This window comes from Physeter macrocephalus, chromosome 14 (genome assembly GCF_002837175.3).
Source record: "Physeter macrocephalus isolate SW-GA chromosome 14, ASM283717v5, whole genome shotgun sequence".
Classification (NCBI taxonomy): domain Eukaryota; kingdom Metazoa; phylum Chordata; class Mammalia; order Artiodactyla; family Physeteridae; genus Physeter; species Physeter macrocephalus.
Genome location: NC_041227.1, coordinates 70,306,091 through 70,325,209, shown reverse-complemented (window position 1 = coordinate 70,325,209; position 19,119 = coordinate 70,306,091). Strand labels below are relative to the sequence as shown.

The 19,119-nt window shown below is 46.8% G+C and overlaps 2 protein-coding genes across 6 annotated transcripts in view; both read left to right on the top strand.

Annotated features, from left to right (window-relative positions):
• LOC114487552 (autism susceptibility gene 2 protein-like) overlaps positions 1–372 on the top strand; it is a 3,844-nt gene extending 3,472 nt beyond the window's left edge. The window contains exon 3 of the mRNA XM_028498040.2: positions 15–372. Within this exon, the coding sequence (XP_028353841.1) occupies positions 15–372 (358 nt within the window). The remainder of the gene's footprint in view (positions 1–14) is intronic.
• The window catches only part of AUTS2 (activator of transcription and developmental regulator AUTS2), a 34,381-nt gene that overhangs the window by 784 nt on the left and 14,478 nt on the right, over positions 1–19,119 (top strand). The window contains exons 1-9 of one of the 5 annotated variants that reach the window (XM_028499468.2): positions 28–156; positions 1,431–1,666; positions 2,761–2,981; positions 4,661–4,705; positions 7,766–7,861; positions 10,048–10,119; positions 11,577–11,606; positions 13,639–13,710; positions 16,973–17,114. In XM_028499468.2, the coding sequence (XP_028355269.1) occupies positions 1,573–1,666; positions 2,761–2,981; positions 4,661–4,705; positions 7,766–7,861; positions 10,048–10,119; positions 11,577–11,606; positions 13,639–13,710; positions 16,973–17,114 (772 nt within the window). In that variant the 5' untranslated portion in view covers positions 28–156; positions 1,431–1,572. Of the gene's footprint in view, positions 1–27; positions 157–1,430; positions 1,667–2,760; positions 3,003–4,660; positions 4,706–7,765; positions 7,862–10,047; positions 10,120–11,576; positions 11,607–13,638; positions 13,711–16,972; positions 17,115–19,119 lie in introns of those variants that run through there. The other 4 variants (XM_028499466.2, XM_028499467.1, XM_028499470.2 and 1 more) reach the window with 4 other exon arrangements.

The following is a 19,119-nucleotide window of genomic DNA, read 5'->3' as shown; positions in this document are numbered from 1 at the left end:
GCCGCCGCCGCCAGCGCCCCGGCCGCCCCGGCCGCAGTCCCCGGGGCCGCTGCCGCCCCAGGCCCTCCCGCCCGCGCCGGCCCACCCCTCCGCCCAGAGCCTCCCCCAGCCGCTGTCCGCCTACAACAGCAGCAGCCTGAGCCTCAACAGCCTCAGGTGAGCCGCTGCCCGGCTTCGGTCATCTTCTGCGGGACGGGCAGCTGGCGTTGGGAGCGGGGCGCCCGGGCGCTGCGCTTTCCTGGTGGAAAAGCTTTATCGCAGCGAGGCGGCGACGCAGCCCAGGCCCGAGAGGCCGCTGGGACAGGGTCTCCTGGGAGCAGGGCTGGACGGGTTGGGTGGAGGATGGGTGGTGAGGACGTTGTCAAGAGCTGAATATCTACGGAGGCTCCTGAGAGAGTGAAGGCAGGAAGGAGAAGAAGGTTCAAGGAAGGGAGAGTTGAGTTGAGGGCTCTGTGCCCGGAGCCCCGCCGGTTCCCAGCTCAGAGGCAGGGAACGGAAAGCCGGGGAGATGGTGGAATGTTGAGAGTCTTAGAAGGAAAGCTCTTTGCCCCCCACCCCCCGCAATCACATCTCCCTGCAACTCCAGGGGTGGGAAGATGGGGACCAAGGAGTAATCTGGTTTGAGGCATTTCCACTGTGATTTCCTTCCTCCGGGTGGGTCACAGAGGTAGAGAGGAGACACGCCAGGTTTAGGGAGAGAGAAGGGTTCCTCCCTGGAGATCCAGGCACTCTTCCGTCTTGCCTTTGCCAGAGTAAAAAGGAAAGTTTACAAAGTAGCACAGGGAAACCTGCAAAGGAAAGGGAAGCAGGGACCCAGGGCGCAGGGCCCAGTGCTGCCCACCCCGGCTGGTCCCCGGGGCTTGTGATTCTCAGCCCCCGCGCTCGGTGACTTTGATAGTGTTTTCCTTGTGACTGTGATGGGTGACCGTGGCGGTCAAGAGCCTTGCTCTCTCCTGTCTGCAACAGGGGAAGGACGCTTCCCTGGCAGGGGCCAGGCCCATCTTCTGCCCCCGAGGCCACGTCCGTGGCCTCCAGACCATAGGGGTGACGGGGCACCTGAGCCCCCTGGCTCCCCCTTCCCTGTGCTTCTTCACAGAACAGGGAGCGGCTCACCGCGCTTATTCCCTTCCACTGACGTTGCTCTGTCGGAAGTGTGGCTGGTGCAGGATGGGAGGGGGCAGCTGTCTGGACATGGCGGCGGCTTGGGGCAGCAGCTCCTGTTCTGCTGCGTCCGCGGTCCCGGGGGCAGTTTAGAGGAGCTGCGGTTTCAGCAGAGGCTCTGTGCGCACAGGGGAGGGTCTGGGAAGAGGAAGGAGCAAGAGGAAAGGTGCTGAACGGCTTTGGGCCGGGAGATAGGGGTTTCTGAAGAAGAAAAATGGCTTACCTCTTTTGTTTTTCATTTCTTTCTCTTCTGTTTGGTATTCCAACAGCAGTAGCGGGAGCAGCACTCCAGCGAAGACTCAGCCCGCCCCCCCTCACGCCTCCCCGTTCCCCCTGTCACTGCCCAGCCACAGCCCCCTGCACAGCTTCACGCCCACCCTCCAGCCCCCCGCACACTCACATCACCCCAATATGTTTGCCCCTCCCACTGCCTTGCCTCCTCCACCACCTCTGACATCAGGGAGTCTGCAGGTGCCCGGACACCCGGCCGGGAGCACTTACTCAGGTAGGATGAACGAGCTGGCCTGGCCTCTTCGAGCTCCCACCCTCCCCTCCAGAGGGCCTCGCCTGCTGTCTGTGTTGCCCCTGATGCCTAGGTGTTATCCACGCATGATTTCCTGCTTTATTGTATGTCTTCTTGTACCCTTCCTCCAGTCCTCTGTGGGCTGAGATTCAGCAAAAATATGTACCAACACCCATCCCAACCTGGCATGACAGTGTCCTGGAATCGGACACTGCCAGAGAGACGTTTCTGACCAGGTTCATCCTCTGAGCAGTAAAGCACAGATTGTCTGGGCCCTGTCAGCTGGGCTCCCATTAGCTTGACAGAAAAGCTCTACACATCCCATGTCTGTTTCAGGCCAGGATCTTAAGTCACATCCTTGTTAGCGGACTAAGGCCTTCTACCTTGGGTGGGAAGGAAGATGTACTTTTGGTGAGCATATGTCCCAGCTTTTTAAGGACACACCTAGTGTTGGATACTGGGTCCTCTTCTCCTCACCTGTGTTAATCAGGTCAAGTGGCACAACTTTGGGTTCGTTGTGGCCATGTCTTACCACTGATACAGAGAGCCGTAAAGCAGAGGTTTATGTTGGAAGAGGGCACGAGGGCTCTGTCATGGCATGGTGCTGTGTTGACAGCTCACTTTTTTTAGTCAGCCAGTCACTGCTCTTCAGCACTTAAATAGGTTCATTTCTTTAACCCTTGAAACAAATCCATGGCACAGGCAGTGTCACCGTCCCCGTGTGATAGACGAGGAGACTGCGGCGCAGATGCGCGATTTCCCACACCCAGGGTCACTCAGCGGGCGGTAAAACAGCTGAAACTTGACCTCTGGCCCTTCGGCCTGGACTCTGTCCGTGCACCCCACTGATGGACCGCCTGTCCCTGAAGGCTGAGACAGAGAGTGTGACTGGGCCTCACCATCCGCTGCCTGGTCGGCTATCCCTTCGCACTAAGGGCCCAGCCGCACCCCTGAGAGCCCCAGCTCCCGTGCCCTGGGCCCGTAGCCCTTCGTAGCGAGCTGCTTGGATGTCCTGTTCTGAAAGAAATTACCGTCCCAAGAAAAGGTGTCACCCTGTCCCTGTTCTTCTCTTCCAGAGCAAGACATCTTGCGACAGGAACTGAACACACGTTTTTTGGCCTCCCAGAGCGCTGACCGCGGGGCCTCCCTGGGCCCCCCACCCTACCTGCGGACCGAGTTCCACCAGCACCAGCACCAGCACCAGCACACGCACCAGCACACGCACCAGCACACGTTCACGCCCTTCCCCCACGCCCTGCCGCCCACCGCCATCATGCCGACGCCAGCACCGCCCATGGTGCGTACCCCAGGCAGAAATGTGAGGATAAGTAGAGCGCGACTCTCTTTTTATGCAGCACGGTGGGGTTGGACCAGGCCCTCTGGGCACAGGAGATTGGCCGGGGAGCAACAGCTGTTTGGGGGACTCCCTTGACCTTGCTCAACTCTGCTGGAGAGAAGGGGCTGTGCCCTGCTCCAGGCAGCACTGACCCAGGGCCTAAAGTAGGAACTCTTTTCTAGACGGTTATTTCTAGCACTGTGGGTGGAATTTATTCTAGGTGCCCTCAAAACGGTCACATGCAGTGTCGGTACTTAACTTCTTAAGGGTGATTTTGTTTTCTTGAGCATCTCGGGGAGTTGCCACCAGATATAAAAATGTATTTGTCAGCGTTGGGCGCTAGCAAATAAGTGCTCACGGAATCCCGGGAAGTCCAGAAGGGCCGAGGAGGGAGAGAGCCATCAGGAGACTTGGATGGCCCTGGGTGCCCCTCCCCCAATACCCGCTCTTTCGGAAGGTTTTCTAAACCGGCTTTGATGGAGGTGTCGTATTTCCCGCATTTCATAAGACAGCGCCCCCAGTCTGCTCTTGTGCTCTGCCAGCAAGTGGTCAGGGAACGATGAGCCCTGCAGGGTCCGAACTCAGCCTTGTGGTAAAAGAGGGACCGCTGGCAGTGACGCGATCTTGGCCTTGCCTGGGGACTGGCGCATGCCGGGAGGACCAGTTCGGGTTGTTGTTTAACTTAGGAGCTGTAAGGAATAGTAGGATACTGACTATTCCGAGATAGATGCCTATCCATAACAGTGACTATTAGAGTGTTTTACTTATTTAATTTTTAATATTTCAGGAAATACTTGATTTTAAGGCAATTAAATAGGCATTGTGAGGACAGATTTGAATTCCGTGAGTCACCAAACTTTGCATCCTCTCCTCCCTCCCTCTCCCCCGTTTTGTTCAACTTAATTTTTTTAAATATATATTTCAAAGTTTATTTTATAAATTTTACTTAGGAGAATATTAGAGTTAAGGCCTTGGGACCAAAAATTTTTTCCTATGATAAATCCTGTATCTATTTTCTGGATGAACCATACTTCTCAACAGTTATTTAGGGAAGGAGTTTATACCAGTCTGAGTGAGCTGTTTCACAAAATAAGTTAAATCTAACTGAGGGGAGTTACAGCCCAGGCTGATGACATTACTTAGAAGAAGTAATGGTATTTTCTCTTTTCTGCTCAAAAGTAAGGTTCTAAGACCTAGCCCAAATTGCCTTGTATTTGGGGGTAATACATTTCAGACAACAGCTGAATGTACAGTTCTGCCAAAGTGAAGATGAAAACGGAGGGGATTCTCTGGATAAATCAGATCCAACACTCACTTCTCTCTGATTTATCTGAACAATTGCCTCTTCTCTCCAGTTCAGATGTTTGGCGCGCGACAGTCTCTAAATATAGCCTAGAAAGAAAGCCGCTCTCGTGTGGCCACAACCTAAACGCACTGAGTGGGTTTTCACTTTGATTTTGCGTTCCTGGTGATTTCTCCTCAGAGTGACTCGAGCTCAGAATGGTCTCATATACAGTGAGGTTACAGAGGCTGATGACAGCCTAACGGCAGAGAAGCTTGCTTCGGGCTACCTCCACGGAAGCAGTGAACAGAAATGTAGATTCTTTAAGTAACTAGCTTTTGCTTTGATCCCTTTACAGTTTGACAAATACCCAACAAAAGTTGACCCATTCTACCGGCACAGTGTGAGTCTTGTTACCATGCTACCCATTTAATGTAACTGCTTTTCCATTTTTGTGCTCTCACCACAGATCAGTAAATGACTAGCAGCCTTCCTTAGTCATCTTTGCAAGAATTCCCATTGCTCCTTGTCACTTTGGATGCTTGCTTTTTGTGACGTTTGCCTTTGGTAAAGATGCAGTATCATCTTCTGAATCAAAAGGTCATAAGCACTCCTAACACTTTAAAGCGAAGGTGGACTTCACTGGCAGCCAGGCCTCTGTCCTGCAAAGTGGGGCGCCCGCAGTTAAACCCTTAGAGTTTCAGGAGAGTCTGAAATCACAGATTTCAGTCTTCGGTCGAAATGGCCTTAACACAGAATTCCTGGAATTCATCTTCAATTATTTCCTCCAAGGAAAGTACCTTATCTTTTTGACTCATGACTTCAAACAGCAAATTTTCATTTCTTCTAGACCGACTGTTGATCCCTGTTACACACAGCTGGTATTGTTCTCCTGAGCTCGTTACAAACTGTGACTAAAAATATTATTTAAATAAAAGAAGGTCTTAAAATTGAAATGCGTGATTTTTTTTCTCTTTAAACTCACTCTTCTTTATTTAAAAAATAAACAAAACTTTTTCTTTTTAATTGTTTCATGCAATTTTAAGAGTATGTTCTGGAACTTCAATTGGCAACAACCTAAGTTATATGTTCAGTTAATTACAAGACGTGGGCTTCTCTTATAACAAAAACCTTGAATATCTTACCATGATATTTTGATTATGGAGTGTATACTGCATCATTTTTACCTGAAATTTTGCAAGTTTTCTTTGCTCAATGGTTTATTTATATTTTTTAAATGAAACCAGAAAGAAGGAAGTTTAATAACTGCTTGTAGCCTTGTTGATTCACCATATTAAACTATTCTTGCTTTGATTTTTGGATAGGGTTACCTTACTGTTCAAATAGAAATGCTACTTAATAGATCAGCCAAGCCTGTGAATTCATTCATGCTTTGAACGAGATACTTAGACACTGTGTTAGTCCTAAGCTGAGAAGTTAGCTGAGAAGTCAGGACTAGACAATATTAGAAATCAGTTAAGAATTACTTAGGGAGAGACATTCAGAAATGGCCTGAGGAGAGCCTCTTCAGAAAGGGATGAGGAAGGTGTATCTGAGCACCTGGGCCCCCAAGTTCTTCAGCACTGCACTGCTCAGAACTGTGACACAAAAGCATTTTTCAAATGGACATGCAAAATGCAGTAGAGCTGTGGGTTTTCTCTTTGCATGGGTTTCATGAATGGTACCACCCTTAATAATCACCAGATTTCTGCCCTTTGTCTATACTTGCTAAGTTAAATTAAGGACCAGCTAACAAAATCATTCTCAGAGAAAGTTTAGCTGCTCTACTGGCAGCTCAGTTTACTTCCTAGGACCTCATGCAGTGTCTTTTCATATACATGTTCCACAGAGAATCCTAGATTTAAGATGGAGAATAAGTCTGCAAGCCTGAATTTTTGGAAGGTTCATGTTTTATTACTTAGGCAATTCAGATTTTTAGTCAAGAGGTGGAATAGTCAGCTATATTCGAAGAGGGTCAGGAATGGGCTAGAGCAAAAGGAAAATGGTGAGAACACCCAGTTTTTTAATTGAAAACATTAAAGGAAAAAATACCCACCTGGAGGCAGAGTAATAGGAACTTGAGTGCATTTTAGTGTGATGTATTTAATTACTCTGCTTCATACAGTGTACTGGGGGAGAGTTATTTCATATTATTAGTTATAGTGGATAATATGTAAAGTACTTAGTCTCCCCTGCTTTGGGGATTGGGATGTTATAAGGGGAATTAAGATACAATGCACTCAAGTATCTAAAACACAATTTTAGACTTAAAATTAGTTTAAATGAGGGCACTTGGTTTGCAGTCACTGTTTAAGTGGATTTAGTTCAATATCAATTAGTCTGAAAAACTTTGCTGCATCATTGAAGGGAGCAAAATGAAATAAAGACCAACGGAAAAAGTATGTGCTCTGAAAACAGGATTGTGAAATGTGGATTTCAGCCACTACCCAGAAATAGCTCACATAAATGCATTATTAGGAGAAGCTTGAATTACTATTGTATTTTTGACATATTGTGCAACCATAAGGGTGGGACGTTACTAAAACATCTGTATGGTGGCTTTTTCAAAGTAAATGGAACCAGAGTGATAAAATCTCAGAAACTGTGTATTTTTAGGAGGAGGAAAAGATGTGTCTGCATTGTCTTCAGTAGTGCTGTATATTTCTCTCCTCCATTGTGTCCTCTGTAAACTATTAATTCAAGAAAATTCGTATTTTTCATTCAGAATCATTCTTCTCCCTCCCCACTGAGTGGTCAGACTGACATGTCAAGGGATTGGCTTGAATAGCCTTCAGTGAGCTTATCCATCTTATAGAAAAATGGGTGGCTCTGTGGAAAGTATACTCTGAGTCATTTTATTTTCCCCTTCCACAAATATTCGTCATCATTTTAGACAATTAAGTTGTTCTCTGGAACTGCCACTTACCAGAACAACCTAATGAAGCAAGGATTGTGAATATTTTCTCATTTCCTCAAAACTATTAAAAATGTAAAAGTACTAATTGAGTTTTAATGGTTTAAAATCCTGGAATCCATAAAGACTTGCTTCTTTTTTCTTCCTTTTTTTTTTTCTCTTTTTCTTTTTCTAATTAACTTGTAATTTTCTGGGCATCTTATTTGGCTCAGCACCCCCTCCTGTTTTTGATATGCATTAAAATCTCCAACCATTTAGGACTTCTATCCGATTTAACAATTAATAATTAGAAAAGCTCCCTTTCTAATGATGTCCTCATCTGGGACATCATTTGTTGGCTGATTGATTCTGAACTACTTTTAACTTTTCAAGTTAAGTATTCATGGCACATCTGTGTGATCATTTCATTGTGGCTTCTTGACTAATAGCATCAAACTGAGATTACTTGGCTTGCTAATGTTGATGTCTTTCTATGGGAAGGGAATTGGAACATGTCATTTGCCTCCTACTAAAATCTTGTCTTCCCCCCTTCTCCGTCTTTGGCCACAGCTCTTCCATTCTTATCCTCCTGCTGTCTCGGGCATCCCCCCTATGATTCCGCCCACTGGCCCTTTTGGTTCACTGCAAGGAGCATTTCAGCCGAAGGTAAGAAACTACATCGAAAACACACCGGCGTACTTGTAAGTAGAGCCTGGGACTAGGCAGGTAGCTTCCCATCCTCTTACTTGCCAGGGACTCATTTTTCCATCCAAATTGACCATCAGGATTAGAGTGTGAATATTTTCCCCTTGTCCATTTAGGTTTAAAACTCAGCCAGAATTTAATTTTTTACCTGTGCTACCCATGTCGTCTCAGTTGAACTAGGATTTCTTGTGCTCTGTAAAATATACAGAAAAAAAAAAAAATATATATATATATATATATATATATATATATATATATATATTTCCCCCCACCCTACCAAGATTGTGGACATAAGCTTCTGGTCCGGAATTGTGTGAAACGTCAGATAAGCCTCCCACCCCGCTGTCAGGGTCACACTTCCCAGGGTCAAGACTACCATCCTCGTGTGAGATGAAGCGGCCTTTCACCCTTTATGATAACTGAATTCTTTTCTACCTAGCCAGAGATACGCTCCTCCACTTGGGCTAGAGTTGTCTCCGAGGGCCAAAATTAAGGCGTTAACTCTCAGAACACTCTACCTTTTTGTGACTTTACATCTACCACAGCCGATACTTGATTCTCATGCCAAAAAAGGGAAATGTATTTCTCATGTTAGCAACCATTCTCAGATTGTAAAGTAGGAAATTGTGCTGTGTGATTTTGGTTTTCTTTTATTTCCGTCTCATTTCAAAGCTAAAACACAAATTTTGGGCCAGAGTCTCCCAGGATGAGCACATAATATACTAACAAAGGCATGCTGCCCTAAAATTAGGAGAGGAAAAAATTAAAAAGCATTAGGGGGTGGGATGGCCGCACCTTAGAAATCACAGGGACCTGCATGGAATCGCAGCTCCTGTGCCCAGTTAGACCTCCTCAGGGCTTGAGGATGGCCGGTCTCAACACCTCCTATCTGGGGGTAAAATGATGGTGGTTTTTAAACTCCTTCCGCCATCAGCTCTTTACTACCCTCTCAGACCCTGGTCTGTCCCCTCTAAGTTGTGGGAAATCTCTGGCGCATCCCCAACCAGACTGGTAGGTCACTTAATAAATTAGACTATTTCCCTCACTCACAATTATCCAATCGCACAGAAAACTACATCTGGGCAAGAAAGTGTCTCTCCTGGTGTTGAAATAGGCCTTTCCAGGCCATCTTACTGATTGAATATGTAGATTGCAGTTCATTAGCGGAGTGTTTCATATGTATGCAAATCAGGCTGTTAACAACTCCAGCTTAATTGTTAGTTGTACAGCAGCTGATTGCTTTTCTTTCATCCATTCTCCCCCCCAACCCCCGCGCCCCACCCCCACCCCACCCCCTTCTCCTTGTAGGCGAGCTTGGTGCCTAAACTCAGCAGGCTCTTTTTTCCACACGAGTCAACTTCCTGGTGTGAAGGGATTCATAGAAGTTGTGATTTCTTAAATCACATACCTGGTGAAAAATATTCTAAATCCTCTACCCACTAGAAAGTAGTGCCTTGTGCCTCCAGTGGGCTTTTTGTTGTTGTTGTTAATTCAAAGGACAAAAAGCCTACAGATAAGGTTGTTATCATTAATGACATTTAAGAATGGTGTTGGGAATGGGAAAGATGGCGCAGAATTACTTTAGAAATCACTTAACAGTAGGTCTGCGTGGTCCCCAAATTAGGTCCTCTTGTCCCATTCCCACCACTGCTAATGAGTAATAACTGAGTGTAATTCCTTGTCACCGTCTGCCAGTTAAAATTAAGAGTTAGCTGAAGGTCTGTAAAACACGTTCAGTTATTCTGATGAGAAGCACCTGGTACAGCAGACTATCATGATGTTCACTTAAGCATTTCTTGGAAGGTTTGGTGATAAAGGAAAAAACCCACAATGACAGGGCTGTCAGGAACCCGGAAGAAGATGGATTTCAGGGGCGGGCTTGAATGTATGTCTCGCCTCTCTCTGCCTGGAGATGCCATTGCTGGAGAGGGCAGGCTCTGCTCAGGGTCCCCTGGGGAAATAGGGAGCGGGGGCCTCACAGAGAGCATATGTGGTCACGGAGGAAAATGGATCCGTTAACTCTTGTATTCCAGAAAGAAACAAACAAAAAAGGGACGTTTGAGCTCTGTCATTTAGAACGAAAGGAAGACCTTGCTTTCGTGTCCCGTGTTACATGCTTCCTAAGCTGTGGTCTAATTAATTTGTAGACGTCCAACCCAATCGATGTTGCTGCCCGACCTGGGACGGTCCCACACACTCTCCTCCAGAAGGACCCGAGGGTAAGTGCAAGGTCAGGCTGGGTCTCAGGTAACACAGCAGATGCGTCTCCCCAGGACAGCCAGCCCAGGGCTCACACCTTCCTCAGCCCAGCCAAACAGCTGCTGCCTTAGCTCTTCCTTCTAGTTTGCGGAAGATGCTAGTTACTCTTGGAAAACAGAATCTCCCTTGCGGCCATGTGACACCAGGGCAATGACTTAGCACGGGAGAGAGGGAGAGCTTATGGTCTAAGCCCAGGAGTCCGACACTCTGAGCTTGCGTAGTTTCCACTCAACCAGCCTTCTCTGTCTCCATCTCCTAAAATTTCTCTCACGTGCAAAAGAAATGGCTGTAAAATGTTTTGAATGGAAAGGCGCTACGCGCTTTTCTTCCTGGAGCTCATCGTACCGCACAGCTCTTCCGGCCACTGTACTTGCAATGTGGTATGGACCCTTTTGTCCATACCACATGGACAAAAGGGTCCATACCACATTACATTACATTATCTGGAGCTAAATAAAATATCCATTATATTTTGGTTGTGTTATTTAATCATAACTCAGACCAACTCTCAAAAAGAATTTGAAGTTACACAGATATAATCTTGTCTCATTGACTGTTATTCATCTTCATAGTAAATGGGAAAAATAAAGGATTACCTTTTACAATATTGTCTCTTTCCCTGGATAAGGGCAGTCAGAAATTGATAACCAGAGTTAGGTAGATGTGTAAAAATGACTCAACTGTGTAACTATTTGTATGAGGTTTAGTGAACTTCTTTAAAACGTCTTATACCTCTAAGTGATGTACAGTCATCAGATTAAAGATAGCCTGTTTCGGGCTTCCCTGGTGGCGCAGTGGTTGCGCGTCCGCCTGCCGATGCAGGGGAACCGGGTGCGCGCCCCGGTCTGGGAGGATCCCACGTGCCGCGGAGCGGCTGGGCCCGTGAGCCGTGGCCGCTGAGCCTGCGCGTCCGGAGCCTGTGCTCCGCAACGGGAGAGGCCACAACAGAGGAAGGCCCGCATACCACCAAAGAAAAAAAAGATAGCCTGTTTCTACTGTGTCTCTGGAAAGGACACTTCTTCTTAATTATCATTAGTATCCAGTCTTTCAAGTCCATGGTCTGAAGGCCTTCTCCCTTAGACCCATGCGGTGAGGTTTGGAAGGGCTGCTCAAGACAGTGAAACTCCTCAGATGTGTAATGGGAGCAAATCGTGTTGCCAGAGGGCAAATCACTATTGATGAAACTTGTCCGGGGGGGCTTGTCAGCGTAGATGTACCAAGGCTTGTGAGGTGGGGGAGGGGCGCTTGGCACTTTTGATAGTGTGAAAATGGGTTAATTATTCTCTAAAAGGGCTTCATTTAAAAGTAAAATTCTAACATTTTAATTTCCCCTCCTAATGAAGCACTACAAATTTGTTAATTAGAGCAATTGTTTGAGTGACAGGCATGTAACCAAGCTGTCATTTTCTCTTCACAGTTGACAGATCCTTTCAGACCTATGTTAAGGGTAAGCAAGCTTCTTCTAGAACTGTTTTGCAACCCCTGTTTGACTCCCGGAGGGTTAAAAATACAATTACAAGGAAACAAGCCACAGAAACACTGGAGTAAAATGTTGGAACGACAGTGGTCAGGTTTTTCAGAGAGTGTGATTGAAAATGGCCTAAAAGGTTTTGCTTCGAGCATTGGAGGACACCAGGCCATGGAGATAGAGCCACCAGATAAAGTTCAACTGAGTCAGATTCTCTCGTTAGTTCTGGCAAAAGGTTTGACTTGTGGAAAACTTAAGGGAAAGACTTAAGCTATAGGCTGAAATTAGGATTCCACTGAGCTCTGCCGTTTCTCTTGCACCTAGAAAATACATATCCAGGTCTATTTATTTTGGCTGGTGGCTGCCTCTTTCTGCACTAAGTGACGTTGACTTGTCACAGCCATTCGACCTTTTTCTCTGGTGCAGAAAAGAGCTACTAGAAGGGGCTTCCCTGGTGGCGCAGTGGTTGAGAATCTGCCTGCCAATGCAGGAGACACGGGTTCAAGCCCTGGTCCGGGAAGATCCCATATGCCGCGGAGCAACTAAGCCCGTGCTACTGAGCCTGCGCTCTAGAGACCGTGAGCCACAACTACTGAGCCCACATGTCACAACTACTGAAGCCTGTGCACCACAACAAAGAGTAGCCCCCGCTCACCACAACTAGAGAAAAGCCCGTGTGCAGCAACGAAGACCCAATGCAGTCAAAAATAAGTAAATTTATATTCAAAAAAAAAAAAAAAAAAAGAAAAAGAGCTACTAGAAGTATTGGTTTGTCTTGAGAGGTCTGGAGCATGGCCAGCAAATGTCCTCTGAATAAATGCTGACTTCCTTGGTGTATGTGGGGAGCAGGGGTGGGGGTGGGATGATGGATGGTTGGATGAAAGGTGGATGGATAGCAGATTTCTCTACTTAACCCCTTTCTGGTGCATATAATCAGATAATTCAGTTTCTCCAAAGGGGGGAAAAAGGAGGATGGTGTCATCACTTAGGCGATTTCAAATGACCCATAATCTCATTACCAGAGAACCGAACCCAAACTTGGATTTAAGTATGTATTTCAGAAGCAGCTCCTTAATATAGAAACCGGAAGTGTCTGTCCTTTGCCAGTGTAGGAATGGGGCACTGTTTCTTCTGATCCATCCTGTTGTTATTGAGCTCATGTTCGGAGCTTAAGGGTGGATTATGTAGCAGGAATACAAGTGAAGTGGCACGAGGTGGTCCCTGCCCCCCAGGTAGTGAGACAGAGCCCACAGCTACTCCGCAGCTTAGAAAGCAAAGACATGAACTAGTTTGAGAGACAGGGGTTGATGCCCTCCCAGAGGGTAGGGCAGGCACTCACTCTGTAGAGGCCTAGAGAGGAGAAAGGAGTGAGTTCTGTTCTCTGTTTCTTTTTTCACTTAGAAATGAACAATGCCACCCAACACGAATGGGCAGTTGACTCTTAGTGAAGCACTTGTGGGAACTGGGCTTCAGTAAAAATGTGGTGGATTTCTTTGTTCCACTTTGGGGTTTTAAAAAAAAAAAAAAACACCAGTGTTGGGGGAGGTGACAGAGGTTCTGTCCCCTCTCTTGCTTTCGAACTGGTTCACGGACATGCACTACTTAGTTCTTCTGAACAGCCAATTTGCATTATAGGCTGGCCATGCTTGTTCAGTAGGGCTTCACTCCACCAGGCCTGCCAGCTGGCGCCAGAAAAGAGAGAGGGGGGGCACAAAGTGGGATTCAGGCTTTGCCACGTTATCCTTGGTAACCAGGGAGGTCCTCCTCGGGGCTGGTTTTCAGAGGAGTAGCTGCCAGCTCGGGCTCCCGTGGCAGGAGAGGTACAGCCCACTGGGGCTCTCTCTGGCCCAGGCACCGGACTGCTGCTGAGAGAAGGCACTTGGAGGGGACAAAGCATCTTGTTTTGTGGAAAAAGCCTCTGCAGCCAGAATCTGCTGAAAGCTTTGGGGAAATTGAAGGGGGTTATCTCTGAAAGTCTTCTTTCTGACCACATTGCTCTTTCTTGTTCCAGAAACCAGGGAAGTGGTGTGCTATGCATGTTCATATTGCCTGGCAGATCTACCACCACCAACAGAAAGTCAAGGTCAGTCTTGCCTCCCTAGTCTTGGGGAGGGGTGCCCACCTGCGGGTGTGTGATCTCCCGATTGAGGAGGCATTGAAACAGATTCTAAAGTCCCACAGGCAGGCAGGCAGGCAGGCAGGATCAGGTCTCTCTTGGAAAAGCTATTTGGCAGTCTTGCTATGAATTAGGGAGATCACCAGCAAATAGCAAAACAGAAGCAAACTGATGACATCCTGATGTTTGTTTGTTTGTTTGTTTTTTAATGATTTTGTCATCTTATTGATCTTCAAAGGGCCTCTATAGATTAAATCCTAAAATAAAGGTTTGGGGAATCTAATTATAGTGACAAGTATTAGTATGGAAAATACTTAGTATCTAGGAAGAGCCGTACATGAAAAGTTTTCTTTCTGTAAGAATTGGTACATTTTTTTTTTCCCCCAAGCATTTAGAAAAATTTTTTTTTTCCTCTTCCATTACAGTTTATTATGGGATATTGAATATAGTTCCCTGTGCTCTACAGTAGGACCTTGTTATTCCTTTCATTTTATGGCTTTAGAAAAAAATGGTCATTTATGCCCAATATGTTACTGATTTAGGCCTATATGATGATTCCATTAGCAATTCATATTATAAAAACTTCCTCTTCTAGAAGTGGTATTTGGTTTACAGTGACCTATCGCCACTCTCCTTCGTCCTCCTGATGACCAGGGCCAGAGGTCAGACTACAGTCAGTGCTTGTCAGAACCGCCATCTGGCTGGTTACCTTACCTGTCCTTGGGAGAGCTTTCTTTTTTGTCTGTACTTTCATCATATAGATGAATACATTCCATGCATTACCAGGGCTTTATGATGAAATAGAAAACAGATGAAGAACTTCTGCAGATGACCAGATATGACATCACTGGTCAACTTAGAGACCAAACTAACTGACAAGTCCAGATTTTACAGTCTGAGTAACTATACCAATCAAGTAATTCCAATAAACTTCCACTGGAATCCATATTTTCATGAACAAGCTTTTAGTCCTAACAGCATTCGGGGGCCATCATCAGAATAAAAAAAGAAGGAGGGAGAGCTAGTCATCCCAGAATTTTTTTTTTTTTAGTGGTTAAACAATTTTTTTAAAACCTACCTAGTTAGAAATTAAAAAGCCACCCTCAGTGAATGAGGTCACTAAGATATCTTGCTTTGGTAACAAATACCTGCTCTCTCTCAGAATATCCCGTCGGTGAGTTTTGCTCACCTCGACATTAGTGTTAGGCAAGGTTTTATTAGAAACCTCTTGGTTTAGCTTCATTAGAAAATGCCTGTGCTTTGAAGAGCTAACTAGATTTTGATGGTTAGTTCAATTCACTTTTGTTCTGGATGATGTGGTTAGCGGAACGGTGGGTAAAACACATCCTCCTGGTAACTCGTTTGGTTAAAAGCGATGAAGGATGGCATAGGTGCCACTTTAGCATCTTCCTTTCCACAAGCGTGTCCCCAGTGACTCAGAGGTTCATTATCCCAATTCAATTAGGAAGACCTCTTGCACAGGAGATAGCTGTTCATCTTCCCTTTCCGGCAAATTCTTTGTAATCCCCAAGCTCCATTTTGCTTCACGGACCTAAGTTGTGGTTAATGGAACTGTGCTGTGTACCGTGCAGTATTAGCACTAAATAATTTGGCAACCAAATTAAAGGAGGCACTCAAAAGATTTTTATAGATTCATAGTGGATTAGCAGCCTTGTTTGGGGGGTTGGCTATTACTTGATAGTGGGACTTTCATGAGAGAATTCCCTGTAGATTTGAGCAGAAATTGCATGGTCCCCTTTCTCTGTAATGTTCATTTACTCGTTCTTTTAGCCACTCACCAGATACTTCTTGGGAGAGCCCATTGCTCGCAGGTTCTTACTGCTGCAGGCTCAGGGCATGCCTCTGTCCCGGTGTCTAGTTGCTCAGAGTTCAGCAGTGAGGATTGGTGTGTGTGGAAAAAATGGTGAACGTGTGATCTGCTTGCTGGGGTGTTGCTGCCAGCTGGAGGGTTTCGGGTGGGTTTCATCTTAGGTGGGAAGGATGGGTGAGTGGGATTGCAGGATGGTGTAGGGTTCAGCGCTAGGGGATGGCGAGCCCCTCTGGTCTCTGACTCTCGCACAAGCTAGATCAGACGTCTCCTTGTTGACGTTACTGTGTGTCAGGACAAGGATTTGCGCGTGGCAGAACATGAGGGAGTTTGAGGGGGAGTGGGGCCAAACGTACAGAGAACATCGACGAGCCTAAGAGATGGGAAAGGCGAGGTCGGAAACCGAGGAAGGGCCGTGAAGGACTGGGAGGCCGGAGAGCTTGAGAGGAGGGGGCGAGGGGAGGGAGATTCGGAGCCTCGGCCCCAGGCCCAGGTCGAGGGTCAACGCTCATCGGGGGCGGTGTGAGGCCGATGCCGAGAAGGCTGTTGAGAATCGAGAAGGGGGGGCAGTTTGTAAACCATGCCGTAGGAGAGGCTGCCAGCCTCCAGAGTGAGGCCCGGAGGAGGAACTAGGAGGAAGATGATGAGCTGACAGCTTAGCGCAAGGGTGGATAAATAGATTGCAGTTGATGGCAAGGAAGTCACAGCAAGAGAGGTTCTGGAAGGTTTACTGGTCTGGCCTGATCTCTTCCTCAGCTAACTGGGAGTGTAGTAGGCACAGTAAAAAGCCCCCATTAGTAAAATTAATATCCCTACTTCGTTTGTGTTTCTTTAAAAATATGTAACAACGATCGTTTGAAAATTAGCTTGTAGGCATGCAAATATTTCTTTATAACTTTCAGCTACTAATGTACTGTGATCTATTAGAGCATGGCAAAGAGTCATTAAACAATTAATTAATTTACACAGCAGACTATTCATGCAGAATCCCTAATAAAATGAGCTTTAAAATACTATCATCATTTAAAAACTTGCTGAAAGGAACCTTTGCGGCAAATCATAGACGACTTCGGAATGGTGGTGGTTTCAGTAACCAGGACATGGTTCTGTCCCTCAGACCCCTATAACCTTAGAGACCGAACCCGAGTTTTGCCCCTTGACATTTCTGCTATGAACCTCGGGCCCTGCCGGCCCCGCTTTTCTGGCATTTGAGGGTGAAATGGTTTGTGGGTTGCTGTGTTCTCACAGCAGTTGTAAACTTGAACCTGACGAGGGCTCAGGGCCCGAGTTCAGAGTTGACCCTCTCAGTCTCAGGCTCCTCCTCATTAATGTTTTTCTTCCCTGCTGTTTGTTTGTTTCTCTTGGGGGTGCCATCCTTTCCTCCCCCCCTTGCTGCTATAGAAACAGATGCAGTCAGACCCACACAAGCTGGACTTTGGCCTGAAGCCCGAGTTCCTGAGCCGTCCTCCAGGTCCCAGCCTCTTTGGAGCCATCCACCACCCCCATGACCTGGCACGGCCTTCAACTTTGTTCTCTGCCGCTGGTGAGTTCAGAGGGGCGAGCTGGGAAACGTAGTTCTCAGGTAGCTAGATAAGTTATATCTGAGCTCTGGGCCGCCTAAAAACTACAACGTATGTCAGTTTGCAAGGCAGTATCACAGCGCATCTCGGGAGATGGGCCCTTCTCCATGGATGCGCCCCCTTCCACGAAAGAAGGAAAAAGACCATCTCTCCGTTCGGGGGCTCATATTGCTTCGGCTCATTATTTGCTTCTATATTAAACCACTGTAACTCACAAGCATGTCAAATGCTATTGAAAAAGATCTGAGAGCTTGCAAGGGCTAATCGGAAGGAAACAATGCCAGGAGTTGTGTAAGGATGCGGCTGCTCTCACTGTCCCTGCCCAGAGCACTCCGTGGCGTCACACCATGATGCCGTGCATGAGGGTCTGAGGATAAAGAAATACAATTAAAGTCGTTGCCGGCGGTGTGGTCTGTGACGGGGAGGGTGAATTGGTTGGTTGCTGGTTTTCCCTATTAATTAATTACAGGACTTAACATTCTTGCCTGGTTGGTTGTAACGATGCAGGAAATTTAGGGGACAGTGTGTAAAACCCGCAACAGGTCTATTCATTAACCTCTGAGAAGACACACTTCCAAGTGCATGTGCCGAAGTGGGTCCCAGATCATCACTGCATCAGATAACCCGCCCAGTCCTGCCCCAGGACCATACAGACAAAGGCAGTGGCCGTCAGGAGTATTTATTTATTAGGTGGACGAGAGCAGCCCTACTGGTATCAAAGGTTCCTTAACATTCAGTCTTTTCTAAAGTTACCTTCAGCGCACAGTGCCTGGCACAGGGGCTCCACTGGGTAAAGCTCATAAAGGACAATGCCGAGCTCATTCTAGTGACGACAGGCTCCATGACTTCCTACCCACTGTGCAGCGTAGAATTTATTCTTCTGGACATAAGTGTTCAAGGTGGGGGGGGGGGTGTGTGTCCCTGTTTCTAGTCCTTAGCGAGCAAGTTTCACACCCATCCTGCCTGCCACCTTCCCGGGCTTTTATTCAAGACTCGTTTTTGGTGGACCTAAGGCTCGTCCATTCGGGAAGAAAGGACTACCCACACTGCAAGCAACCACCATTCTAATGGGCCTTGTCGCCAGAGGAAGGGCACCGGCTTGAGGGTAGATGGAGTTTGCTAAGGTCTCAGGTTTCTGTCAGTTCCATCTAGGGGTATGTTTGAAGCCTTCATTACCATGGCACCTAGGCTCTGAGACAGGGCTACATGAAGAGCAATTTTTGGAGAGAAGTGGATTTCTCCCTGGCTTCCGTCCGAGCCAAGCAGATGAATTGGCTTCTTTCTTTTGCTTCGATAATTCTTGAACTGGGAGGCATCCCTGGGGGCCCTGCACTGAGCAAAGCTCCGATCCTCATCGAAGCATTCATTAGTTTGTACTACACAGTGTGCAGCCAAATTTTTATTTAGCTGGCAACACTGTTCACACCTAGTGAATGTGCTGGGCTGTATTTGCCCTGTGGAGGTGGTGTCATTTTTGCGCTTTCTGGGTGGAGAATAAGTCACCATATACTCCTCAGGTGCCTTCCGATGCTGAGATGCTGTGGCTCTGACAGATGTTCTCCTATGCTGTGTGGCTTCCTCCACACCCCAGGCCGACAGGGCCCTTCCAGGCTGGGGAATAAAAAACCCAAAACATAAATTAGTAGGGTGTTGAAGGGACAACCCTCCTCCACTTAATTTATGTTCCTGAAGCAATTTGTATTCGTTTCTACGAACTCACTCAGTCAGAACGCAAGGGATTCTTGGAATAGTTTTAGTTATTGGTAAATCCATTCAGTGCCTGTTTATACTTCTCTTCTGGAAGGTAGTCTTTTCTAGTGTAAGCAATATCGGATTTTTCCCCAAATGGTGAAACTTTTAACTGGTAAGTATAATTTACGCATACTTGTTAAATTCAACCACTTCCATCTTGCTCTTGGGCACTAGCGCCTGAAATAACGAAGGGGACGTCTTTAGATGACCTTGGCC